The following is a 25,787-nucleotide window of genomic DNA, read 5'->3' as shown; positions in this document are numbered from 1 at the left end:
CGGAGGGAGGGGGACCCGCGCTCCTCGGCCGGGCGGGAGCCCCCCCCGCCCCCCGCACTCCACTCGCGAGCTTCCCTTCCTCCTCTCGCTAGAGTTTGCGGCTTGTCCAGAGCAGGGAAGAATGCTTGGGGTGCCCGCAGGGGTTGGCATCCGTGCTGTGGGGCGAGTTTGGAGTAGTGTGATTACGTTTAGAGGGGAGGGACGCTCTCCATTTGCGGGAGTCCCCTTCCCTGCCCTCACCCTGAACCTTTGGGATGAAAGGGTGGTATCAGTCCCTACTTCCCAAGGCTTGTTGCAGGGTGGGCAGGGGGGCAGACTGACCGAAAAGCCAGGTGGGATTAGGTGGTGAGAGAGCCTTTCCGAGTACCTGTGTCTGCCCAGAGTGCCCCTGTATCTGACAGGCCTGGGGGGGTAGGGGGGTTGTATGGCTGGAGCTGGCTGTGGGAGTCATTAGAGAGAGCCAGGACTGGGGAGGGCTGTGCTGAGTCTACAGATGCAGGCCCTGAGGAGGCTCCTCTACATCTGGAAAGGCCTGGAATTGAGAGAGCAGGGTCCCAGCATGGGGAGCAGTGCTGGCACTGTTGGGCCTACCTCTGGGCATAGTCTTCACCATGAACTTTCTGAAGTCTTTTAAACCCCTGAAACCTCCTTTTGCCAACAAGGGCAGAGGCAGATGGGCCCTGGGGATGAGAGGGCCAAGAGTTGGCCAGGAAAAGGGTTGGGCAAAGCAGTGGGCAGATCCGTCTTTGAGGCTGGGCCTTGGTCTCCAGACTCTGGTCTCAGACTGAAAGATCAGGATTTGGGAGGGACTTGAGGTCTGGGAGGCGCTGGGCCTGGGACTGTGGGACTGTGGTGCTAAATGGAACATGGCTGCGGCTGTGGGAGCCTGTAGTGCCTGGAGCAGCAAATCTGTGAGAGAGTAAAGGGATCAAGACTCAGGGGAGGAGGAGGTCAGAGGCTCAAGAGCCTAAAGGTGGAAGGGATGGTGGTCTGCACTGGGGAGTTCATGGTGAGGGGTGCCTGAATGGGGAGGGTGGAGGAACCACACAGAGATATTTTGAGGCTTGGGAGAGTCCCTTCTTTTTCCTGACATCCTAGCCTGGCATAGAGGAGTGCTGTGAGCCCAGCAAGTTCTCCAGGGTGGGCAGTGCCTGGAGTGGAGCCCAGGGGTGGGATAGTTGCAGTTGGTTGGACAGTTACAGAGCTCTGAAGCTATCCCCTTGGGGGGGGTCAGAGTGTTCTTAGAAGGGTCATGTGTTCCCCTGATAATGTCTGCCCTCTTCCTCTGTGAGTATGAGCCAGATGCTGCAGTGTACTTCCAGGGGCTGGGAACATGTCCAGAAACAGGTCCTTTGGGAACATAGACCTGGGCGGGTGGTGGTGGGGGTAGGGGTAATGGGGGCGGTGGAGGTGGTGGGGGTAATTGGGATGGTGGTGATGGGGAGGAGATAAGAACAGCAAAAGGGACAGAGAATGGGGTGAGGCTGAAGCAAAATGTCATGGTGTATGGGGTGGGGCGTGGGGACGTGGTGGGACACTGCTCACTCTGCGGACTGAGAGCAGTGGACACAGGGGCTAAAAGAACTGAGAGCAGTGGACACGGGCTAATAGAACCAGGCATCTGACTGGCTGGAGGAATGCGTGCCCTTGCTCAGGACTCTCGTCCTTCCGTCTCTTGGACATTGACAGAGGTTTGGGTTCAAATTGTGGTAAGGTGGGGGAGAACTAGTATTTATTGTGTATTATATGGCAGGTATTACTAAATTCTCTCTTCAGGACCATTACACTCTGATTTTTAATGAAGAAACTGACACAGGGAGGGTAGCAACTTGTCCAAGGCAGGGTAGCTAGCAAATAATCACTCTTAAGGTTTGAAACCTGGTCTTGCCAAAAGGTCACTGTGCTTCCAATGAAGTATTCTGAAGAGCCAGGCTTTCTTTGGTGACCTTTTCCGAATGCCAGCAGGACCAGAAGTCTTGTACTTCTGATATGTCTTTCTCGATGGTGCTGGTGGTGGTAAGTTGAAGGACCCACTGCTCTATAGCTATAGAAGGAATGCAGGATTTGACTGAGGAGGTCCCAGAAATGGAGTTTTGGGGTGTACAGAGAAGTCTCCAGCTTGCCTTCTGCTTTGGGTGTCTCCAGTGCCTGCTTGGAGTGTTGCTCCTGAGCATCTGGCTCTGTGGCCACCTGGGGCAGGTGCTGGGTAAGCTCCTCTCAGGTTCCTTAGTGAGTACAAATGTCAGTGCTGCCAGCTCAGCAGGCATAAGACAGAGGGGCCCCTCAGGGTGCCCTGTAGGCATGGGAGAGTGTAGTCTTGGTGGTGTCACCCATGAATGATGTGGCTTTTATGCTCATCTCTAGACTTGTTTTCGGCCAGGAGAACCTTAATGCAGTGTCATGGAGTTCTCCAGCCTAGTGCAAGGCATATTCTTCTGGGAAATGTAGGAGCTAAGACTTACTTGGTTGTCCAGGATCTCTACAAGCTGGCTCAGCCATAAAATCTGCCCTGGATGCCAGCTTTTGTTTCTTTCAAACCTGTCCTGTTTCCCCGGATGGCCATAGGACCAGCTTCATGGGGTACTGATGAAGACCAGATGAAATTAGGCATGTGAAAAGATCTTGAAAAGTTTATGATGCAGAGAAAGTACGATCTATCCAACCACCACCCATCTCAGCAAAATATTTAGGTCCTACTGGGTGCTGTAGGTACCACAGTAAGCAAAACAGGCCCAATCTTTGCCTTCATCAAGTTGACATTCCAGTTAGCAACAATGAACAAATAAAAATGATAGAATGGCAGTTGCTGATAAGAGCTGTGGAGAAAGAAAAATTATAAAGCTGGTAAGAGAGATAGGGAACCCCAGGAAAGGGAGTTGCTATTTTAAAAGGGTGGTAAGAGTCACACTGATAAGGGCCTCTGGGCCTGACCTGGAGGAGCTCCTGTTCCTGATGGGAACAGCAAGTACTAGGGTCCTAGGCTGGGCTGAGCTTGGTGTATTGGGGAACAGCAGACAGGCTAATGTGACTGGGTGCAGTGAGGAAAATGGAGTCAGGATTGTCATTATTAACTATTATTTCATGTTGACTGCTTTATACCCATGCCCTTGAGGTTACTCGTTGCCCCCCCCTCACCTTTTTTTAAAGTTTGCAGTACTAGGGATTGAATCCAAGGTCTGTATTCTAGACAGACACTCACCACTGGACCACACTCCTCCGCTTTTTATCTTTTCATTATGCATTTACTGAGTTCCTTCTGTAAGCCAGGCCTGGTACTTGACTCTGGAGATAAAGTGCTGACCAAAATGTGGATAATTCCTACCCTTACAACACTTGTAGTCATAGGGATAGAAGCCTACATTAAAAGAGGAATGATTTAATTATAATTGCAGTAAGTACTATGGAGGAAATGTACAGAGGTAAACTGGACCAAACTTAGTCTTGGGGTGGGGTTGGGAAATCTTCCCTGAGGAAGTAACACTTGAGCTGTGACCTGTGGGAGAAGTTGAGCTATCCCCTTTGAAGTGTGCTCTGTGTGTGTATGTGTGTGTGTGTGTGTGTGTGTGTGTGTGTGCGTGTGCGCTGAGGAAGGATGTGGAGATCCCCCTTCGTACAGAGGTCACTAATTTTTTATTTATATTTTCTTTATGTGTAACTTTTTTGGGGGGGTCTTTTTGAGACAGGGTCTCCCTGTAGCCCCAGCCGTCCTGGAACTCACTATGTAGACCAGGTTGGCACAGAGATCCACCACGCCTCGCTTCAGAGGTCACTAATTTGTAGTTCACAGGCACATGATTTATTTGGCTTGTAAGTAGGGTCATAAAATATGGATTAGATGCCAATGCTTAAAAATTGGGAGATACCATGTTGAAATCCAAGTTTTTCTTTTAGCTTCTGTTGAAAAACCCAGAGGCTCAGGCCTCATTGGCACACCAGTGGCACCGGTCTGCTGGTGGTGGGTGGCCCTTGTCCCCAGGATCAGTCTGTAGTCTGTTTCTCTCATTGTCCTGAACTGTGGACTGTTTTCCTACTTGACATGGATACCTGAGTTTGTCTTTTTTGTTGTTTTTTTTTGTTCTGGAGCCGAGGATCAAACCTAGGGCCTTGCAATTGCTGAGCAAGTGCTTTACCTCTGAGCTAAATCCCCAGCCCCAAGACACCTGAGTTTGTGACCACCAAGAAGTCAATACTAACTTTTAGGGAAGAGGTGAATTATTAAGTGTATTGGCTTTGGGGATCAGATAGGTCAAGCTTAGACTCTTGGATCCCCCCCCATTGTGTGGTTGCTGTCTTGGGTATGTTTTCTACCTGCGTCTCTGTTCCTTACCTGTTGAGTGGGGATGCTACTGCCTACCTCAGAGTAATTAAAGACAAATACTTTATTGTTTTTATTTTACGCGTATGCATGTATGCCTGCATACAGGTAAGTGCACCCATGTCGTGCAATGCCTGAGGAGGACAGAAGAGGCTGCTGGATCCCCTGGAACTGGAGTTACAGACAGTTGTTAGCTGCCATGTGGGTGCTGGATACCTTTTAACAGTAACTTTATAGCTGGTTTGTTTGTGGAGCACGTGCCCATAGGGCACTGGCACTTCTGCAAGAATAGCCAATGTTCCTAACTGCTGAGCCATCTCTTCAGCCCCAACCTCAGAGTAATTTTATAAGGGTGGTACGAATGCTGTGGGGGTGCACAGTGAATAAGCTCCTGCGGTGGCAGCGGCCCCAGCGGAGCTACTGACATCTCATGCCTTTCCTCCCAGGAGCATGTCATGGTTTAGCGGCCTCCTGGTTCCCAAAGTGGATGAAAGAAAAACAGCTTGGGGTGAACGAAATGGGCAGAAGCGCCCACGACATGGGACTCGGGCCAGTGGCTTCTGTGCACCCTGCTACATGAGCTGCTTCAAGGATGCAGAGCCACCCAGCCCCACCCCTGCGGCTCCTACTCGGTGTCCCTGGCAGGACGAGGCCTTCATCAGGAGAGCCGGCCCAGGCAGGGGTATGGAGCTGGGGCTGCGATCAGTGGCCTTGGGTTTCGATGACACTGAGGTGACAACGCCAGTAGGGACGGCTGAAGTGGCACCTGATGTGGCACCTAGGAGTGGGCGATCCTGTTGGCACCATCTGGTGCGAGTGTTCCAGTCGAAGCAGTTCCGCTCCGCCAAGCTGGAGCGCCTGTACCAGCGCTACTTTTTCCAGATGAACCAGAGCAGCCTCACACTGCTCATGGCAGTGCTTGTGCTGCTCACCGTCGTGCTGCTGACCTTTCACGCCGCACCTGCTCCGCCTCAGCCCGCCTATGTGGCCCTGCTGACCTGTGCCGCTGCCCTCTTTGTGGCACTCATGGTGGTGTGCAACCGACAAAGCTTCCACCAGGACTCCATGTGGGTGGTGAGCTATGTGGTGTTGGGCATCCTGGCAGTTGTACAGGTCGGGGGTGCCGTGGCAGCGAACCCACACAGCCCTTCTGCAGGCCTCTGGTGCCCTGTGTTCTTTGTCTATGTCACCTACACGCTCCTGCCCATCCGGATGCGAGCTGCTGTGCTCAGCGGCCTGGGCCTCTCCACCTTACATTTGATTTTGGCCTGGTATCTCAACCGTGGTGATCCCTTCCTCTGGAAGCAGGTGGGTACAGTAGAGTGCACTGTGCCGAGTGGGAAGGAGGCTGGCTGGGGAGGGACTTGGTGCAGGGATATCTGGCTATATCCCGGAGGCCAGGTTTCAGGGGTGGGTCTCTGTTTGGGACCTGCATCAGTGGACACTGCTGAGAAGGAGGGTCCTGGGACCAAGCCTGTACTGTGTTATCACAGGCCTGTCTCTGGCTCTTTGGCCTAGGCCTGTAGAAGCAGTGCCGCCTGCAGACACAGTGTAGGATTTCAGATGCGGAGACATGCACTGTCCAGGTCTTCCATCTCTGAGTCCTTGCTGGTATCCGAGACTCAAGCCCTGGTGTCATCCCTGAGGAGCAGCCCTAGGTGGTGATGTGAAGGGATGAGGTTTGGGATGGAGTTGGTAAGGGAAGGAGGAGCTCTGTTTGGGACCAAGGCCATTTCTGAGAGGACAGAGAAGGTTGAGAACTGGGGTCAGATCTTTCCTGGGTTAAGGGTGGTTTGAATAGGGTTGGACTGGAGAAGAAAGGGGCACTGAAGTCTGGTGACTTACCTTTGTACACTGGGTACCGGGGGCCTGGCAGCCCTGCCTTCGGATTCTCCGCTTAAGCCAGCTACTGCCTCTGGTTCTGAGTGTGGTTGCTGGGGTCCAGTAGCCAGGTGGGCTTGGTTGCAGGCAGATATGCCTGGTAAGGGGCCACATTTTACTGCATGGGATCTTAGACAACTGACCCCAACTCTCCTGACCTCACTTTCCCAGTCTGTAAAACTGGGTCTAAATAGTATTTACCTCATGGTGTTGCTGTTAGGACCTCACCTTTCCAGTGGAATAGACCTGACTAGGCAGGGTTCTCACCTGAGGGCAGTAAGCTATGGGAGATCCTGTAAGGGCTTCTCAGAGACATGCTTTTGGGGTCTATGGCCTTACATCATTCCTTGCCCAGGGAGTAGAGAGCAGGCTGCTGTAGGCACAGCCTCTAGTCAGTGCCATTGTGGGTGCTGGATCCTCTGCCTTGCTCACTGTGGGAGGGACCAGCCTCTCTATGCCAAGGGCTGTGGCCTGTAGCCCACCATGGCCTCACAAACAGAAAGTTGCCTGGGGCTCCCAGGGTGAGAAGCTGGGTTCTCTGGCATGATGCCCTTCCCCTCCCAGACTATGCTCGAAGAACAGAGCGTACCTTTTAACAGTAACTTTATAGCTGGTTTGTTTGTGGAGCACGTGCCCATAGGGCACTGTCATGCTTCTTAAAGGGCCAGGTCCATCAGTGCCAGCTCCCAGATTCTCTTCCAGGTTGCCTATGAAGTGGGGATTTGGGGCTGGACTGTCCTTTTGGGGGAGAAGGAACTTAGGGGCGGTGTCTCCCTTCCCCCTTCCTCCCTGGCTTGCCAGAAGGTGGGTGTGTGGCTCTTCCCTGCTCTCAGCTGGCATGGTGCCCAGAGCCAGGCCCAGTGCTTGATTGGGGAGGCTCAGCCTGGGAGGTCAGAACTGCCAGTCTCCTACCTGCCCAGGGTGCCTGACTCCAGTCTCACCCAGTGGGTCTCTGTAGACACGTTCTTGGGATGGTTGGAGAAAACTGCTGCTCTGCCCATTTGCGGGGCTTGTGTTGCCCATGTAGCCTCTCTGAGCTGAGAACAATCCCATGTGCCCACTGGGGCCTGTGGGTTCCTTGATGGAGTAGGGGCTTGTGGCCCCCTTGGGCATCCCTTTCCCAGATCCACCACCACTCATGCTCATGGGAAGGACCCTTCCTCCCATCCACTCATTCAGACACATGTGCAGTTTCACTCAGTGACATTGCTCAGGTGGGGTCCCCTCCAGGGCCCTGGTTCTCACAGTGGACAGGGATGTGCTTGTGGAGAGTTATTTCAGTCTCCTATCCCTCTTCCCCTTCCCTCCACCATGACTCACATTTTCCTCTTGGGCTCCTGGGGCCAGGAAGGGAAGTTGCCTGGATTGCCCCCTCCTTCTCCCCCACTGGGGGCTATTCTTAGAAGCCCCCAAGGGAGATAGTATGCCCCCTCTTCACCCCTATTGCTGAGAGGGGAAGCTCTGCCTAGGCAATCTGGGGCCTGTGGACTGGGAAGGGCAGCTGGAGGCCAGTCCTAGAGGGTCAGTGCTGGAAATGCTCCGGGTTAGCCAGACCTGTTTTACACAGAGGAACCGAGGTCTCAAAGATTGAATGTCCTGGCCAAGTCTGCAAGACTAGTTCTGGTTCAGGGCAGTTGGTGAGCTTTCCCTTCCTTCTCCCCATCCCTAGCCCTGCCCCATCTAACTTGGGTGGAGCTGCAAGTGCCATGTTAACCCCTGAGTTTCCAGCAACATTGAGGCAGCTTCCCTTGTTCCCTTGGGCCTGAGCTCCAGTTAATTCTGCTGTTGGTGATTAGGATGGCTATGCTCAGGGTGGGGCCTTAGGTGTGAAGTCCTTCAGGGCTGTGCATGTGTGTGTGTGTGTGTGTGTGTGTGTGTGGTATTGTGTGTGTGTTTGTGTGTATAAGAGACAGAGACAGAGACAGAGAGAGAGACAGAGAGAGACAGAGAATGCCAAGTCTGGGCTCTGAGGCTAGCCCTCAAGAGTTAGTCAGTGGAGAAAGGAGGGCTGGGGCTGGAAAGATGGTTTATCAGTTAAGAGTACTGGCTGCTCTTGCAGAAGACCCAGGTTTGAATCCCAGCATCCACATGGCAGCTAACAACTATCTATAACTTTAGTTCCAGGGGATCTGATACCCTCTTCTGACCTCTTTGGGCATTGCATGATACGGATGCACTTACATACATGCAGACATAACACTCATACACATAAAACATAAGTTAAAAAAAAAAGAGAAATGAGGGCTACTAAAAACCTAGATGCACTAAACAGCAGGACCAGGGCACAGCATTTCAGCCTGACTTTCCAGGACTCAAGTCTCATGCCGATCAGAACCAACTATGTGATCTTGGTCAAGTTGCTGAGCTTCTATGTGCTGACTCCCTCAGTGTTGAAATGGGATTCGGTTACCTGATTCATAGACTTGTAAGAAATACATTGATTAATGTATGGTAAGCATCTTTAGAATTCAGTAACACTTCAAGTGGCCAGCCAACTAGCTTCAGTAATAATAGTAATAATGGAGCTGGGTGTTGTGGCTTAAATCTGGTGCCAACACTTGGGAGTCTGAGGCAGGAGGCTCACCACTACATAATGAGACCATATTTCAAAAATTCAAAAACAAAACAAACAACAAAATCCAATGGTGGTTATTCTTGTTATTCAGTCTGCAGGGCGTGGGGGGGCTTTAGAGAACTTATTCTTCCTGTTTGGGTTATTAGATGAGCAGATAGAGGCCCAGAGATATGAAGTGGCCTGTTCTGGTTCACTCAGAGGAGGATGGAAAACTCAGGTCTCCTTGGTGCTGTCTCGTTAAGAACTAATGCAGGGGGAGCATTTATCTTTTGTTAGGGGTGTTTGTGGGACAGGGGATTGCAGGGCGCTGCGGTTGGATCCATGATTGGTTAGTGTTCCTGGCCCCTGAAGCTGTAAAAAGCTCACATTTCTAGTTGTGAAATGATCAGGTAAGGCTGGGATCTCCCTGGAGTTCTGTAAGAAATGAGATGTATTACAGAGATGGAACAGGCAGGGTGTAGGACTCTCACTTCTTGCCTGAGGCACGAGTGTGTCCTGAGAGAGCCCAGCAGGTTGTGTGCATGTGTGCGTGCTGGGGAAGTGGTCACTCACCTGCTTCTGCCGCCTTCCTACAGCTCGGTGCTAACATGGTGCTCTTCCTCTGCACCAACGTCATTGGCATCTGCACACACTACCCTGCTGAAGTGTCTCAGCGCCAGGCCTTTCGGGAGACCCGAGGTTATATCCAGGCTCGGTTGCACCTGCAGCATGAGAATCGCCAGCAGGTGGGGGCTGCCTCCCTCAGCTAGGGTGTTCTCCTTCCTCATCCCCAAGTAACTTGCAGACTGGACCTACTGTGTTGTCCAGGTCTGTGGAGTGCAGTGTGAATGGTCTCCTGTACCGTGCATCAGAAAAGCCCTGTGACACTGGGGTCCTGACCTGTCCAAGAGCAGGAGGGAGTAGACAGGGGTGCATTTGGAGGAGGTTGGTCAGAGAGAGCTAGGGTGGATAACTTCTGAGGGCTGTATTGGGCAGGGTCAGACCAAGGTCTGGAAGGGAAGCTCAGGTCATCAGGGAGATATAGGAGGGCTCTGGGAATGTGGAAGGAACCAGAGGGGTCAAAGTGGGAAGCAAAGAGCATAGTGGTTGGAACCACTGGTCTAGGAGCGGCTGCTGCTATCGGTGTTGCCCCAGCACGTTGCCATGGAGATGAAAGAAGACATCAACACAAAAAAAGAAGACATGATGTTCCATAAGATCTACATCCAGAAGCACGATAATGTCAGGTAGGGTGGGGATGGGAAACTATGCCAAGATGGTTGCAGGGTGTCTCAGAGTCTTTGAAGGCTGTGAGGGCCATCTGTCCTTTGCTATCATCCACAGCATCCTATTTGCGGACATTGAGGGCTTCACCAGCCTGGCCTCCCAGTGCACTGCACAGGAGCTGGTCATGACCTTGAACGAGCTCTTTGCCCGGTTTGACAAGCTGGCTGCGGTGAGGGTGCTGGGGCTTGGGGACAGTGACAACTGTGATGACAGCACAGCTTTGCTGGTGGCAGCTGGGAGGTGTGGGAGCAGAGGTTGCAGTTAAGGTGGTGGGTCGGGTGTGCTGGGTGGTCAAGAGAGTAAAGGTGATCCTCCACCTCTTCCCCTTTAGGAAAATCATTGTCTGAGGATCAAGATCTTAGGAGACTGTTACTACTGTGTGTCAGGGCTGCCTGAGGCCCGGGCAGACCATGCCCACTGCTGTGTGGAGATGGGGGTGGACATGATCGAGGCCATCTCGTAAGCAGTGCCCCCTTCCCAGGCTTCCTGGAACTGTGGGTGTCCAGACTGCTCCTACTCTGATGTGTCCTCAGGAATCTTCCCAGTCTTGACTCTGTCTTTGAGATCTATTTATCACTGGGAAGGGGAGTGGATCTTTCTCCAATCTGTGTGAAGACCCACCCATGCTCTCCCTTGGACTCCAGCCAGCTGGAGAGTGCAGGTGGCTAGAGCAGTGGGGGGGTCTGGGGCTGTAGAAAATACAGACAACCTTTCAATCCCACAAGATGCAGGGGGCCCCTGTGGAACATAGTTTCTCACCCCCTTGCCCTTGAGCCCTGGGCAGCCTCTTGCCCATGTCTACCAAGGCTGTTCTCTTCTCTTTGCCTGGGCTGTTTGGGTTCTTTATTTTTTAAATGTTTTTAATATTTACTTACTGTGTGTGTATGTTTGTGTGGGTGTACCTGCTACAGTGCAAGTGTGGAGGTCAGAGGAACACTTGTTGGAGTTGGTCTCTCCTTCTACCCTGTGGGTCAGGTCGTCAGGCTTGGTAGCAAGTACCTTTACCCGCTGAGCCATCTCGCTGACCCTTGCTTGGGTTCTTGACTTGGGGATGAGAAGACTGCCTGGAGCTGATCTAATATTGCATCTTCCCAGGCTGGTGCGTGAAGTAACAGGTGTAAATGTGAACATGCGTGTGGGCATCCACAGTGGACGTGTACACTGTGGTGTTCTTGGTCTGCGGAAATGGCAGTTTGATGTGTGGTCCAATGATGTGACCCTGGCCAACCACATGGAGGCTGGGGGCCGTGCTGGGTGAGTGGTAGGGTCTAGGGGGTGTGGGGGGGGAGTGGGAGAGCCAAGGTCTTACTTCCTTGTCCCATACAGCCGTATTCACATCACTCGGGCCACACTGCAGTACCTGAATGGCGATTATGAGGTGGAGCCGGGTCGCGGTGGTGAGCGCAATGCATACCTCAAGGAGCAGCGCATTGAGACCTTCCTCATATTGGGCGCCAGCCAGAAAAGGGTCAGGCCAGGGCAGGGCTGGTGGGAGGAGCAAGCAGGGAAAGGGAAAAATGGGGAGGTGTTAGCAAAGGTCCTCTTGGGGTCCCGCTTCTGAGCCTGTACTCGTGCTGCCCACACAGAAAGAGGAGAAGGCTATGTTGGCCAAGCTGCAGCGGACAAGGGCCAACTCCCTGGAAGGGCTGATGCCACGCTGGGTGCCTGATCGTGCCTTCTCCCGGACCAAGGACTCCAAGGCATTCCGCCAGATGGTGAGGGGCCCTCTGTACCATGACCTGGCTGCCTCCCGTTCTTGTCTCCCCCAACATTGTGTTCCTTTCCTTCCTATGGCTGCCGTCTCCACGTGTGCTTTGTAAAATTGGGGTCCGGGGAAGGTTTCATCCAAAGAGCCCTAAGTCTCCCAAATTATGTGTTGAGACACCCTCAGCATAGTACTGAGATGGGAAGGAGCTAGAGGTGAAAGTGGCCAGCATTTCACCTCACTTACACATTCTGTCCCTTTCTCCAGGGCATTGATGATTCCAGCAAAGACAAGTAAGTCCGGCTATCCGGGAGTGTTGAAGGGAGGGAGGGAGAAGGCATTTGCAGCTGGGATTGTGATGTGGCAGCTGTAATATATGAAAGCACATGGCTCACGTGCCCTTCCTTGGCTGCTGTCTGAGCCCTGCCCTTTTCATTGTTTATCATGTGGCATTGCTCACGCACCTTGTAAAGCCTGTCTTCTGTCCTCAGCCGGGGTGCCCAAGATGCCCTGAACCCTGAAGATGAAGTGGACGAGTTCCTGGGCCGTGCCATCGATGCCCGTAGCATTGACCAACTGCGTAAGGACCATGTACGCCGGTTCCTGCTCACTTTCCAGAGAGAAGATCTCGAGAAGAAGGTTTGGGGGCTCTAAGGGCAAAAGATTGGGGGCTGAAGGGAGGGAGGTCCTGACCAGGAGGCTGAGTGCGTGTGAAGGAGTAGGAGGTGGTTTTGGCTATGAGGGGAGACCACAGTGTGAGGTGGAGATTCATATAAATTAGGCCAATGACTCCTCCTCCCAAGGCCCCCTGGTAGTGTCCTGTCCTTGCTGTCCCGGCCTTCCGCAGGGTGGGGTCCAGCACCCAGCTCAGCCTCTTTTCCCTCAGTACTCAAGGAAGGTTGATCCCCGCTTTGGAGCCTACGTCGCCTGTGCCCTATTGGTCTTTTGCTTCATCTGCTTCATCCAGTTCCTCATATTCCCACAGTGAGTCCTGACCCTTTTAACCACATCCCCGAACCTTCCTAAACCATGCAAGCCCCTGGTCCCTGAGGTCTGCACCTCTGCTTGTTCTGGGGATGGGACTAGGATACCCAGTTTTTCCTGATTTCCCTGGCCCTGTCCTATGCCAGCTCCATGCTGATGCTCGGGGTCTATTCCGGTCTCTTCCTGCTCTTGCTGGTCACTGTGCTGATCTGTGCTGTGTGCTCCTGTGGCTCTGTAAGTAGGGGGACTTCCCTGGGACTGTTGGGGAAGGAGGGGGATCCCGTAGCAAAAGGAAGGGAAGGCCATGCCTCTTGCTGAACCCTGTTCCTGGTTAATCTTCTTTCTTAACTAATGTTGCCTCTAACTGTTGGCCTCTTGCTATCCAGCTCTTCCCGAAGGTCCTACAGCGCCTGTCTCGCAGCATCGTCCGCTCACGGGTGCATAGCACAGCAGTTGGCATATTTTCAGTTCTGCTTGTGTTCATCTCTGCCATCGCCAACATGGTAATTCTCCCACCTCTGCTCTGTGCTGGGAACCGTTCTGAGGACTGGGGGCTTCCTACCTTTAGGGAACCTACCGTCCCAGCGGAGGGGGAGGTTAACTCTACTTCTCACTTTGTCTCCCCTTTCTTGTCATCCTTGAGAACTTTGGTGCATGGAGTGTAAGGTACCTGGGTTTGGCCCTTGTAATCCTTTCCCTCCTTGGTTACCCTGATACACATCCAACTTTTGCAGTTCACCTGTAATCACACCCCCATACGGACCTGCGCAGCCCGGATGCTGAATTTAACACCCGCTGACATCACCACCTGCCACCTACAACAGCTCAATTACTCTCTGGGCCTGGATGCTCCCCTGTGTGAGGGCACCGCACCCACCTGCAGCTTCCCTGAGGTGTCCAAGCAGTGTTCAGGCAGAGGGGGGTGTCCTGGCACAGTTATTGGCCCCTCTGTGCCAGGCCTGGTGATGGGCACCAGGGAATTAGGAACTTACCAATGTCCCTGACTCCAGGAACAACCAGGGGCCCTGGTGTGGTATAACTGGGCATGGAGGGTGAAGGGCATTGGGGTTTGTTTGAGGGTGGTGGAAGGGAGGACAGGTCAGACAAGGGAGTGCAGGGCCCTCCCTGCCCTAGATGCCATGGTCTCTACTGTCACCCAATGCTGCCTCTGCTATCCCTGCTCCCCCCAGTACTTCATCGGGAACATGCTGCTGAGTCTCTTGGCCAGCTCTGTCTTCCTGCATATCAGCAGCATTGGCAAGTTGGCTATGACCTTTGTCCTGGGGCTCATCTACTTGGTGCTGCTTCTTCTGGGTCCCCCAGCCACCATCTTTGACAACTATGATCTACTACTTGGTGTCCATGGCTTGTAAGTTAATTCTCAGTCCCTTTAACGCCCCAGGCAGCTCCCTGACCTTGTTGGGCCACTGAGAGTCTCTGGTACCGAGCCCCTTTGCTCTTGTCATGTACAGCTCACCTGAGAGAGAGAAAGGGAGGCAATGGAGCAGATCCTGGCATGTGACCAATTGGTTACTCTAAAGAAGCCCCAATTGTGGGAAATCCCTGTGTCATCAGGCATTAAAAACAAAAACAAAACAAAATGTCACATTTTCACGGTGCTTTCCTATCCACGGTCTTAACCACATATAGGTCCTAGGGCTGCTTAGTGGCAGAGCTCTGGCTAGGAGCCAAACCCCCTGACTCTTCCCTGAAGTCTTTGCCTGGGACCCATAGAGGCTTTTCCCCTGCAAAACCCAACTCCTTGTGATATGTGGGCATAGCTTGTTGTGGTAGGAAGAGCCTCTGGAGTCTACTGGGTTTGAATGCTTGATCTACTGCTTATTAGCCATGTAACCTTGGACAGATGAGTTAACCTCTGGGCCTCCATTTTCTCATCTGTAAAATGTCAGTACTACCTATATAGCAGGGTAGTGGTAAATATCCCAATGATGAATATCTATGAAGCCTTATGGCATGACAGGCACATGCTAAAACGTTTATACGATATGAACCCTGGTTCACTGATGAGGAAACTGAGGCTTAGAGAGTTTTAAACACCTTGTCCCAGGTCATATAGTTGTCAGTACAGAAGCTCCACTCAGAGTAGAGGCTCTTTTAACTTTTGCTCTTAAGCTTTTACCTGTGGAAAGCCCCCTGCCTGATGCCTCACTAGAGGGCCTGGCATTTCAGTCTCTGTCTCCCTCCCATGCCCCTCGCAGCAACCAGTGATTTTTGTATCTTCCTGCCAGGGCTTCTTCCAATGAGACCTTTGATGGGCTGGACTGGTAAGTGAGGACTCTGGGGCAGCAAAGGATGAGGCTGGCAGATGGTTCCTTCAGACACCAAGCCTGTCTCTGCTTATTTTCAGCTCAGCTGTAGGGAGGGTCGCACTCAAATACATGGCCCCTGTCATTCTGCTGGTTTTTGCGCTGGCACTGTATCTGCATGCCCAGCAGGTGGAGTCAACTGCCCGCCTGGACTTCCTCTGGAAACTACAGGTGCCTTGGCTGGACCTTCGCGGGAGAGGGGGATCCTGCGGACAGAGCTTTGGCTAGCCAGAAATGCAGCTTTCGCTAGATGGTTAAGGCTGAGGCTGCCCTAAGCCCACCCTGGTTCCATACCTTCTCTGAGTGCATCTCCTGTCCCTACCTCTCCTGTACCCGCTCCCTACACCCCTTTGCCTGTTCTTTAGGCCTTATCTGCTTGTGTCCTTCCTTCTCCACGTGGTTCTCTCTGATGCCCAACTTCAGGCCTTGGCCACTGCACCCACCCCTTGTGAATGTTGGGCAATGGGTGATAGATATGGTGCCCACAGGCAACAGGGGAGAAGGAGGAGATGGAAGAGCTCCAGGCATACAACCGACGCCTGCTGCATAACATTCTGCCCAAGGATGTGGCTGCCCACTTTCTGGCCCGGGAGCACCGCAATGATGAACTCTACTACCAGTCGTGTGAATGCGTGGCTGTTATGTTTGCCTCCATTGCCAACTTCTCTGAGTTCTATGTGGAGCTGGAGGCAAACAATGAGGGTGTCGAGTGCCTGCGGCTGCTCAATGAGATCATCGCAGACTTTGATGAGGTACTTGTCCATTGGCTCGTGCTGTCAGAGCGGGGGAGATTTGGGAACCGGGGATGTGTAGAAACTTTGGGTGAGGAAGCCATGGATTGGAAGGGGTGGGTGGTACTGAGAAGAGAAGGAGCTTTGGTGGAAGCCGGAGATATGGCAAGGGGTAAGGGTAGGTTTGGACATAAACCCCTGTCGCTTGCCCTGTCACAGGTAGCAATGGGGTCAGCCTCAGTGGGGCAGGGTCATCATTGTTGGGAAACAAAGGAGAACATGAGGCTCTGCAGGGCAGGATAAGTGTCAGGTGATGTTGAGACGGAAGACAGCAGTCTCCTGGCAAAGCCATAAGACCAAGCAGGCAAGATGGTCTCCCAAATCGTGAACATGAGAGCAAGCTGTGAGGAAGTGTCCTGAGCACCCGGGTCAGGATGGGCCTTTCACTATTCTGGAGGAAAGTCCCTTCCTCACTCTGGGACACAGTTCCTCAAAAGGCGAGGGTCAGAGTGTTTCTGCTGTCCTGTGTCCTGTGAGGTGACATCACAGTTGACCTTCTGAAGTTATATGACCAACCCCTTGCCCAGGGTCCTGGATTTTCTTGACCTCTCAGACCTTCACTGAGAGCAGTGATTGTAAGGGAGCTCATCCACTAAAAGGAGGGGAGTATTGAGGCAGGGGAGCAGGGAGGAAGGGAGCCAAGGAACGGCAAGGACAGCTCTCTGGGGTAGACCTGGGTTTGGCCTCACAGATCACCTCATGTTGTCCAGATCATCAGTGAGGAGAGATTCCGGCAGCTAGAAAAGATCAAGACGATTGGCAGCACCTACATGGCTGCCTCTGGCCTGAACGCCAGCACCTACGACCAGGTGGGCCGCTCCCATGTCACTGCCCTGGCAGACTATGCCATGCGACTCATGGAGCAGATGAAGCACATCAATGAGCACTCCTTCAACAATTTCCAGATGAAGATTGGTGAGAGGACCTGGTTCTTGGCAGGTTTTCCTGGGACAGTGTGTGGGTGAAACTGAGGGTGCAGGTTGGGTAGGACGCCTGTAGGGTCTCCCCCTCTATGTCAAGTTTAATATTAAGGACAAAGACTATTTGTTTTGAGTATACTGTATGCTAGGGTCTTTTCTTAAAAGAAAAGAAAAATGTGTTCTGAACACATTTTAATTCTCATGTTATCCCTCCTTTTAAAATATTTTGTTTATTTAAAAAATTTTATGTGTGGTGCTGGAGAGATGGCTCAGCAGTTAAGAGCATTGACTGCTCTTGCAGAGGACCTGGGTTCCCCGGCTTTGATTCCCAGCACCCACATGGTGGCTAACAACCTATCCATAACTCCAGTTCTGGGGGAATCCGACGCCTCCTTCTGACCTCTGTGGGCACTGCATGACACGGGTGCACTTACACACATGCAGGCAATACACTCATACACATAAAATAAAAATAATAAAGTATTTTAAAAAATGTATGTGTGGTCAGTCTGATAGAGGTACTTTTCCTAGGAACTGGTAGAAGGCAGTTTGGAGCTGGGTGTGGTGGCGCACGCCTTTAATCCCAGCACTCGGGAGGCAGAGGCAGGCGAATCTCTGTGAGTTCAAGGCCAGCCTGCTCCATGTAGTGAGTTCCAGGCCAGCTGGAGCTACAGGGAGACCCTGTCTCAAAAGGACCAAATATGTGTGTTTGGAGTCAGACTGGTTTGACTTCCGGCAGCTCTATGTACTGGTTTATTTAGTAAGTCACCCCAGGACCTTGTCTGTACGGTAGGGGTAGCAGCAGTGTAAATTGCTTTCTCTAGTAGTTGGCTCAGAGAAGCATGTAGTAGACAACAAGGGAACCTTGGTCAGGGGAGTGGCTCAGCCATCATGCTCAGAGTCTCCCTGCCTTTTTTAAGCACCAGAAGACTTGTCCTCGCACATTTTTTCTCTGGGCCCTTCTCAAAGTCCCAGATGGGGTGATTCCCCGGACTAGCCCTGGAGCACCCATTAGTCTCAATCTCTTGCTGTTCTCTCCACCTCAGGGTTGAACATGGGTCCAGTTGTGGCAGGCGTCATTGGGGCCCGGAAGCCACAGTATGACATCTGGGGAAACACAGTGAATGTCTCCAGTCGTATGGACAGCACGGGGGTCCCTGACCGCATACAGGTGAGGGGGATGTGAGCTGAGGTGGGAGGAGTATGAGTCCAGGGGACTTTTACAGGTCTCTCTGCAGAACAGGGGTGGGGTCGCAATCTTCTGTGGCTGGTGGGGTAGGGACTGGCGGGAGGGGAGCTAGCCTGACAGAGAACCCCTGGGCTTCTGCCAGTGCATCAGGAAAGATTCCAGGCTAAGCAGGTTCCCCTCCCACTCCCCCAGGTGACCACGGACCTGTACCAGGTTCTAGCTGCCAAGGGCTACCAACTGGAGTGTCGAGGGGTGGTCAAGGTGAAGGGCAAGGGGGAGATGACCACCTACTTCCTCAATGGGGGCCCCAGCAGTTAGCAGAGCGCAGCTACAGATTCAGCTGAAGGGACCGAGCTGGGCATTGAGTGGACTCTGTGCTCGCTGGGTGGAGCTGTGGCAAGGGGCACTGAGCCTCCAGATCTTGCTGACGGCAAAAGGGAACACCTCAGCGGGCTGTGCTTGGACCATGTTCATCTGCCTTCGGAGTGGTGAAGGAAGGGACACCAAGAGGATTATCCAAGTGACTTTCTGAATTGGGGTAGAGCTGTTCCCTCTCCTTTCTTCTAGTTGAAGGGGCAGTGGCAGAGGCCATGGAGCTCTCCTGCCTGAGAGAGGAAAATGGCAACTTGCTATGCCTACCGTTTCCCTGTCTGGGTGACAGGCTCACTTCTGGGTCCTTTCCCTCTTTTTCCTGGGAATATTTTGTATAAAGACTAGGGCAGGCATGAGGAATGCCTATTCCATGCTTGCCTTTGCTGTGCCTGCATCCCCAGCACTGGTCCTGAGCACTCCCAGGCCCAACCAAATCTCCTTCCTAGGCACAGGGCAGAGGAAGGAGGTGCTGTGGGGACCCCTCTCTGACCACGTTTCAGGGGACTGTTTCCATTTGCCAAATCCTAGGCCCATGATCTGTCCCCAAAGGGGATCAAAGGGACCTCTGACAGCTCAGATTTAGCCCCAATTCCTGCACGCTCCAGGGAAAGGGGTATCTGGCCTCATTGGTACTGTGAAAATGACCAGCCAGCGAGCAAGCCTGTGTGTGGGGACATCAGAAGATCAGGAATTGGACAGTCACCTGCAGGTGCCGAAGAGTGCAGGCGGCCAGGGAGGAGGATGGTGCCAGGCTGATCTGAAGCCCCAGTGTGGCCAGGATCAGCTCCCTCGGCCCCAACGCTCACTTGCTGTCTGCTGGCAAGGGGGCACGGAGCGTCTCTACTCCTTCTGTTGCCAAATAGAAAAGGGTCAGGGCTCTAAGAAAGAGCCCTGACTCCAAACCTGGCCTCCCAAGTCTGGTACTGGGGAGAGCCTGTGTGTTCGTGTAACTGTGTGTGCATGGTTTTTGTGTGTGCATATCTGTTTTCCAGGTCTGTATGTGTTCTTGCGCTCCAGTTCCTCAGTGCTCTACCCAGGGTTGCCTCTCTCCTGTGGGCCTCTGTCTTCTAGCATTAAGACGGGGTTTCCTATCTCAAAGGATGGAGAGAGATGCCGGGTTGCACAGGAGCAGGATGGGGTTTGGTAGCAAAAGGAGGGTGGCCTGGGGACAGGAGTCCTTTTTGTGCCAAATCCCTAAGTGCCATTTGGGGGCCACATGTGCAGTAGGACTGTCTCCTTGCCTAGGGCAGGGACCCAAGCACCTGCTAGAGCTCTAGTGTTCCTTGCACTTGAACTGTTGGGGGCTTGTTGGGTAGAGGCTCAGACATTTCCTGAGTTTCTCAGCTTGTGTCCTGGGTATGCTTTTGGACTGGGGGAGCATGGGATCCTTCTGAGGACCTAGATTTTGGTACTAGGGGATGGAGCCTGGGAACCTTAAACTTGGCTTTCCCAAGTCTTCAGCCTGATTCTAGCATAGCTAGACTCTAATCTTGGCTCCTAGTCCCCATGAAGCCTTTGAGGGTTGGATTCTATCCCCTTCCTATCCTTGCCTTCCTTTAACCCCCTGTATCCTCCTCGACTCTGGCCTAAATTAGTTGGTGCCTTGGGTTACCTGTCTGTACCTATTTAAGCCAGGGGCATTAAGCCTAAGTTTTGACTGAAGATCACTTTGTCCTAGACATTAACTAGAGAGAAAGAGAAAGGGTTTTAGGGGCTATGGAAGGGGCAAGTAATAATCTCGCCCTTTTTCATGCTCCTTCTGGCACCGGCTTCCTGCAGAGGCCTGGTTTCTGGCTTGGTACTGCTTTCCTGGGGCTCTCCATGTATCAGCCAGATGAACCACTGAGCACTTGATTAGCTGAGGCAGAGGAGGGTAAGACTAGCTGGTCCAGACAGAAGATTGACCCCCTTTCCCCCAGCCATATCCCTGGATAGGAAGGAACTACTTGGTGCCATGGGGTGGGGTAAAGTGTTTAAGTAAGCTAGAGGGGGAAGGTCTCAGCTTTGGGTGACCTGTCTGCTTCTTGCCGGGTGGGAGGGGTTTGTCCACACCCTGGCTCCCTGTACCACAGTGCCAGCCATGTCCTTCCCCTGGGTTACCACTGCCTCTTTCCTCACCTCTGGTGGAGGAGCCAGGGTGTGGGAAGCCATGGGCTCTGGTTTTATAATGTAACCACTGTGGGAATGGGGGACGGTAGTGTACCATGTATTTCAGTGAAATATTTAATATATTTAAATATCAATAAAATCAAACTCTTTGTAAAATGCCCTGTTCTCTGCAGCTGTTCTGGGCCCTGGGTTGGATCAGATGTGGCATAGCCTGGGGCAGCAGGCAACCTCTTGTCCCAGGAATCTCCGGCCTTTCTCGTCTGTGATCCAAAGGCTACCTGTGGCTTTCTCCCCTCAAGAGAAAGCTGCACGATTACTCTAGGCCCTTCACCATGAGAACAAGTGTGTCTCCCCAGATGTTACTCTGGACCCCTGTCATTCATGACAGGATGCCTGTGGTTCTTTCCAGTGCTTTGGTCCCTTCACCTCTCCCCTATCAGGAACCTCACACACCAGGTCTCACGGGAATCAGGGCATTGAAACAACTCCCTTGCCTCCCACCCCCGGTGCACAGAAGCGACTTCTAGCTCAGTGTGTTTACTCTGTCCCCTCCCGCCAACAGTATCTAAGGGGCGACGTCTCCATCTTTTTTCCTTGGACCTTTCAGCCTTCATCTTGTTTTGCACCTGCGTCCTCAATATAGACTGAAGTTTCTGTCACTGAGAATAGAATGATCCATATATCTGGAAGAGGGGAAATGTCTCAGATTCAGCCAGACCAGGCTAGAGGGAGGGAACATCCTTAAAAATAGTCCCCATGACTGCCTCAGGGCAGAACGGGCAGGGGTGATGGAGTAGGGCTACTGCCAGTGGGTGGTGGTTGGAGCGGAAACCTCCTGGGCCCCTACAGGAACGCTGGAGACATTGATTCTGTGCCTGTTTGGAAGTTACACACATAAAGAAAAACAGACAAATCTTGAACTCCATGAACACCACACTGCCCAGGTTTTGAGGCCTGCTTTTCCTAGTAAGACTCAAACCTCTTCTAGTCTCCGACTGAGTGGAGCTGAAACATTATGGGTTTCAGTGAGAGGAGTGAGTACTTCCCTCGGTCTCCCCACCCTCACCCTTCTTAGCCTAACCTGGTCATTGGGCTATTAATGAGACAGTGGCGTGGACCCTGGATCCATGGTATGGTTTCCTCTGGACACACCCCTGGATTGTGGAACCGCCAGAAGCTGAAGTTCTGAGCATCAGTCAGAGGGACTCTGAAGACCTGATTGGGGACTGAATGGGTTGGAAGAAAGGCAGGTTACCGAATTCCTTCAGGTTCACTGCTCATTTTGCTGCCTCAGGAGAACAAAATCACAGCCCAGCAACTTGCCCTAACCAGAAGCTGAGAAGTCCAGGGAGTGTGGTCACCACACCCTACCTTACTTCCGGATTCCAGCATCTCTCACACCCTTCATGGTCAGATGAATTAGTCTTGAGGTTTTTCCTGTTGCTAAGTAAGCCCATCTCTGAGAGAGCTTCCCTGCAAGTGCCAAGATGGTGGAAAAAATAAGTAGTCAGTCTTCTTGGGAAGTGTGCAAGGTTAGGCTCGCTGATTCAAGTGTCTTTCTTTTGCCTTCCTTAGCTCACTCCAGGCACTTCCCTAAAACTGAACAATGAGCCTACCCTACTTTGAGATACCACACACATAGGTATCATTTACCAAGTACCTGTTGCTCAAAATGTAGAAGGTGTTTGTGTGTATATCTATGTGCAGATGCTCCTGTGTACAGGCACATGTGGAGGCCAAAGGTTCCTGAGAAGCCATCCACCTTTTATTTTTTTCAAACAGGGTCTATCACTGGGACCAGGGGCTTGCTGATTAGGCCAGATTGACTGGCCAGCCAGCGGGCCCCAAAGATTCATCTGTTCTTCCCAGCACTGGAATTCTGAGTGTGTACTGCCATGACTTGCTTTCTACATGGGTATTGGGGATCAAACTCAGGTCCTCATGTTTGCAAAGCGAGTACTTTACCAACAGCTATCTCCTTAATCCCTATAAGGGTTTTTATGGGGGGGGCGGGATTGGGGGTGTGTGTCCACATGAGCATGCAAGTGCATTCACCTCTGTGCACATGTGGAGGCTCGAGGTTGATGTTGGGTGTTTTCCTCTGTTGCTTTCTACCTAATGTTTTAAGACAGGGTCTGTCACTGAACCAGGAACTCACCATTGTACTTAGACTGACTGACCAGCAAGCCCCCAGGATCTACCTTTTCTCACTGCCTCCCATTCCTGTGATGCCCCCACCACACCAGTGCTGGGGTTATAGACAAATGCCACCACACTTGGCTTTTACATGAATTCAGGTCATGCATGCTTGCATATAATAGCACTCTGCCCACATCTCCTGAGCCCCACCTATAAGGTGTTTAAAATATTTTGAAATAATATCAGTCTTACCTAGATGATTTTGTGTATGTATACATGTGTGTGCAGGTGTGCTTTTTTGAGACCAAGCCTCTCACTGGAACTGGAACTCACTAATTGGCTAGACTGGCTGGACAGCAAGCTCCTGGATCAACCTGTCTGCTCACCTTCTCCCAGTGCTGGGTTTACAGGTAGGGGCCACCATGCCTAGGTTTTTTTCTTTTTCCGTTTCCATGTGTGTATGTGCGTGCTTGTGGGTATACAAGGCTGTATGTGTGTGGAAGCCCAAGGTTAATGTCGGGAATCTTCATTGATTTCCATTTCATTCGCTGAGGCGGGGCCTCTCAGCTAACCCGGAGCTCACTGATGTGAATGGTCTAGCTAGCCAGCTTACTCAAAGGACCCTGTTTCTGCCTTCTGAGGCTGCAATTACAGGTGGGCTGCTGCACCCACTTGGCATTTACATGGGTTCTGGGGCTCTGAACTCTTCCTCTGGCTCACATGGCAAACAGTTTAACTGCTGAAACATTTCTCCAGCCCTGTGCTCAGCTTTTATAAGTCAAGGCTTGTGCAGAGAAAAATAAATAAATAAATAAATAAATAATAAATAAATAAATTCCTATGGCAGTAAAATTAGATTCTCTAACACCTGAGCCATGTCTTGAGCCCCATAGATGCTTTTGAAAAAAATAGTTTTTAGCCTGGTGTGGTGGTGCATGCTTTTAGTCCCAGCACTCAGGAGGCAGAGGCAGGTGATCTCTGTGAGATTGAGGCCAGCCTGGCCTACATAGCACGTGCCAGGCCAGCTGGGGCTCCAGGGAGACCCTGTCTCCAAAAGGACTAAATACATATGGTCTTTTTTTTTTTTTTTTTTTTCAGGAACTCAGGATGTAACTCAGTGGTAGAGCACTTACCTAGCATGTGTGAGGCCTTAGGTTAAATCCTCAGTACCACAAACAAGCAAAAATCTCACTCCCCGCCAAGAAAAGTCCCCTAACAATATATATTTGCTTCGATAACTATTTTTAGGTAAATCTAATTTTACTGGCATATGAAATTATTTATTTATTTTTGAGACAGGGTCTCCTTGTAGCCCCAGCTGTCCTGGAACTCACTATGTAGACCAGGCTGGCCTCGAACTCACAGAGATCTGCCTGCCTCTGCCTCTCGCAGTGCTGGGATTAAAAATGTGGGCCACCACGCCCGGCTTGTTTTATTTATTTTTAATTAGCATACAGGTATTTTGTGGTATCTTCATGTCAAGCTTTGCTGATTCTGCTTCTCCTTTGTCTCTCTCCCTCTTTCTGGCCCCTCCCTTCCCTTCTGCTCTCAGGGTCCCCCTTCCATTTTCATAGCACATGTATTCTATTACCAAAATTTGATATATATTTAAGAAATATTTTATTTATTTTTATTTTATGTGTATGAGTGTATTGTCTGCATGTATGTGAGTGCACCTGTATTGTGCAGTGCCGAGGAGGTCAGAAGAGGGCTTTGGATTCCCTGGAACTGGAGTTCAGGACGGTTCGTAGCCGCCATGTGGGTGCTGGGAATCAAACCTGGGTCCTCTGCAAGAACAGTCAGTGCCCTTAGCTGCTGAGCCATCTCTCCGACCCCCCAAAATTTGATATTTTAAAGACAGAATTATGGCTCAGTATTCTGGCTTGCTCTGTTGTCTTTATAATTTTTAAATCCTTAGTTCATTGGCTAAATGTTACATTCTTGCTTAGTTTCATTACTATTAATAATAAGCTTTAAAAACATTTTGCTAATAGAAGTAACTTAAATACCCTTCTTCCTGCATATACCTGTTTTGAGTTCTAAAGTATTCTTTTAACTTTTTTTATTTTTATTTTTATATTTTATGTGTATACGTGTATTGCCTGCATGTAGGTAAGTGCACCTATGTTGTGCAATGCCTGCGGAGGTCAGAAGAGGCTGTTGGATCCCCTGGGACTGGAGTTACGGACAGTTGCTAGCTGCCATGTGGGTGCTGGGATTCAAACCCGGGTCTTCTGCAAGAAACAACCAGTGTTCTTAACCGCTGAGCCATCTCTCCAGCTCCACATGTACTCTTTTTTAAAAATTAACTAATTAATTTTTATTTTATGTGTATGAGCATTATACCTGCATGTATGTTAGTGTACCCATATTGTGCAATGCCCACAGAGGACAGAAGAAAGCATGGGCTCCCCTGGAACTAGAGTTACTGGATGATTGTTAGCTGCCATGTAGGTGCTGGGATTCAAACCCCAGTCTTCTGCAAGAACAGTCAATGCTCTTAACCACTAAGCCATCTCTCCAGCTTTAGGAATGACTTTCTTATTAAAAATAATTTTTTATTTTTATTTTATGTGTATGTGTGTATTGCCTGCATGTATGTAAGTGTACTCATGTTGTGCAACACCTGTGGAGTTCAGAAGAGCATATCGGATCTCTTGGAACTGGAGTTATGGACGGTTGTCAGCTGCCATGTGGGTGCTGGGATTCAAACCCGAATCTTCTGCAAGAACAGCCAGTGCTCTTAACAGCTGAGCCACTTCTCCAACCTCAGGAATGGCTTTCTTTACACAGCATAATTTCCTGAAGATTCCTACATCATATGCATGCATTTGAAGTTTGTCCTACGTGGTTTTTCTGGACAGTACTAAAGAGTTCCCGGTTTCAGCCAGGCGTGGTGGCACACCCCTTTAATCCCAGAATTTGGGAGGCAGAGGCAGGTGGAGGTTAAAGGGCCAAAGAAACTTTCCCAAAGTCATTCAACTTGTTTGGAGTTTAAATTCAGTTCAAATTACAAAGCTGGTGCTGGCTCTAATCCTCATGGGGTTCAGTGTGATAAAGTACTTTCCTGAATTGTTTTACCATTGTCGTGATCCTCATGATTTTGAGACGGGTAAGACAGTACAACTTTGTCCTCCCACGCCTTTAATCCCAGCACTCGAGGCAGAGCCAGGCGGATCTCTGTGAGTTCAAAGCCAGCTGGGGCTACAGAGAG

At 51.3% G+C, this 25,787-nt stretch overlaps 2 protein-coding genes across 4 annotated transcripts in view; one reads left to right on the top strand and one right to left on the bottom strand.

Annotated features, from left to right (window-relative positions):
- Positions 1–24,739, top strand: part of Adcy6 (adenylate cyclase 6) — a 25,686-nt gene extending 947 nt beyond the window's left edge. The window contains exons 2-23 of one of the 3 annotated variants that reach the window (XR_003847123.1): positions 4,762–5,623; positions 9,347–9,496; positions 9,876–9,997; positions 10,095–10,206; positions 10,369–10,496; positions 11,133–11,291; positions 11,364–11,505; positions 11,624–11,752; positions 12,010–12,035; positions 12,234–12,381; positions 12,629–12,726; positions 12,873–12,960; positions 13,113–13,229; positions 13,461–13,619; positions 13,917–14,095; positions 14,976–15,011; positions 15,095–15,224; positions 15,542–15,805; positions 16,555–16,759; positions 17,811–17,935; positions 22,862–22,983; positions 24,686–24,739. Coding sequence is in view for 2 of the 3 variants with exons in the window: in XM_008853656.3 (XP_008851878.1) it covers positions 4,766–5,623; positions 9,347–9,496; positions 9,876–9,997; positions 10,095–10,206; positions 10,369–10,496; positions 11,133–11,291; positions 11,364–11,505; positions 11,624–11,752; positions 12,010–12,035; positions 12,234–12,381; positions 12,629–12,726; positions 12,873–12,960; positions 13,113–13,229; positions 13,461–13,619; positions 13,917–14,095; positions 14,976–15,011; positions 15,095–15,224; positions 15,542–15,805; positions 16,555–16,759; positions 17,811–17,935; positions 18,146–18,271 (3,501 nt within the window). In the remaining variant the exon portion in view is untranslated. Of the gene's footprint in view, positions 1–4,761; positions 5,624–9,346; positions 9,497–9,875; positions 9,998–10,094; positions 10,207–10,368; positions 10,497–11,132; positions 11,292–11,363; positions 11,506–11,623; positions 11,753–12,009; positions 12,036–12,233; positions 12,382–12,628; positions 12,727–12,872; positions 12,961–13,112; positions 13,230–13,460; positions 13,620–13,916; positions 14,096–14,975; positions 15,012–15,094; positions 15,225–15,541; positions 15,806–16,554; positions 16,760–17,810; positions 17,936–18,145; positions 20,603–22,861; positions 22,984–24,685 lie in introns of those variants that run through there. The other 2 variants (XM_029556414.1, XM_008853656.3) reach the window with 2 other exon arrangements.
- Tex49 (testis expressed 49) overlaps positions 21,069–25,787 on the bottom strand; it is a 34,374-nt gene continuing 29,655 nt past the window's right edge. Inside the window, exons 3-4 of the mRNA XM_029556415.1 lie at positions 21,516–21,660; positions 21,069–21,117 (exon numbers count right to left, since the gene is read on the bottom strand). Of these exons, the coding sequence (XP_029412275.1) occupies positions 21,069–21,117; positions 21,516–21,660 (194 nt within the window). The remainder of the gene's footprint in view (positions 21,118–21,515; positions 21,661–25,787) is intronic.

This window comes from Nannospalax galili, unplaced genomic scaffold (assembly GCF_000622305.1).
Source record: "Nannospalax galili isolate Female #2095 unplaced genomic scaffold, S.galili_v1.0 scaffold867, whole genome shotgun sequence".
Taxonomy (NCBI): Eukaryota; Metazoa; Chordata; class Mammalia; order Rodentia; family Spalacidae; genus Nannospalax; species Nannospalax galili.
The sequence above is the reverse complement of the archived record's forward strand: the minus strand, read 5'-3'. Positions and strand labels throughout refer to the sequence as shown.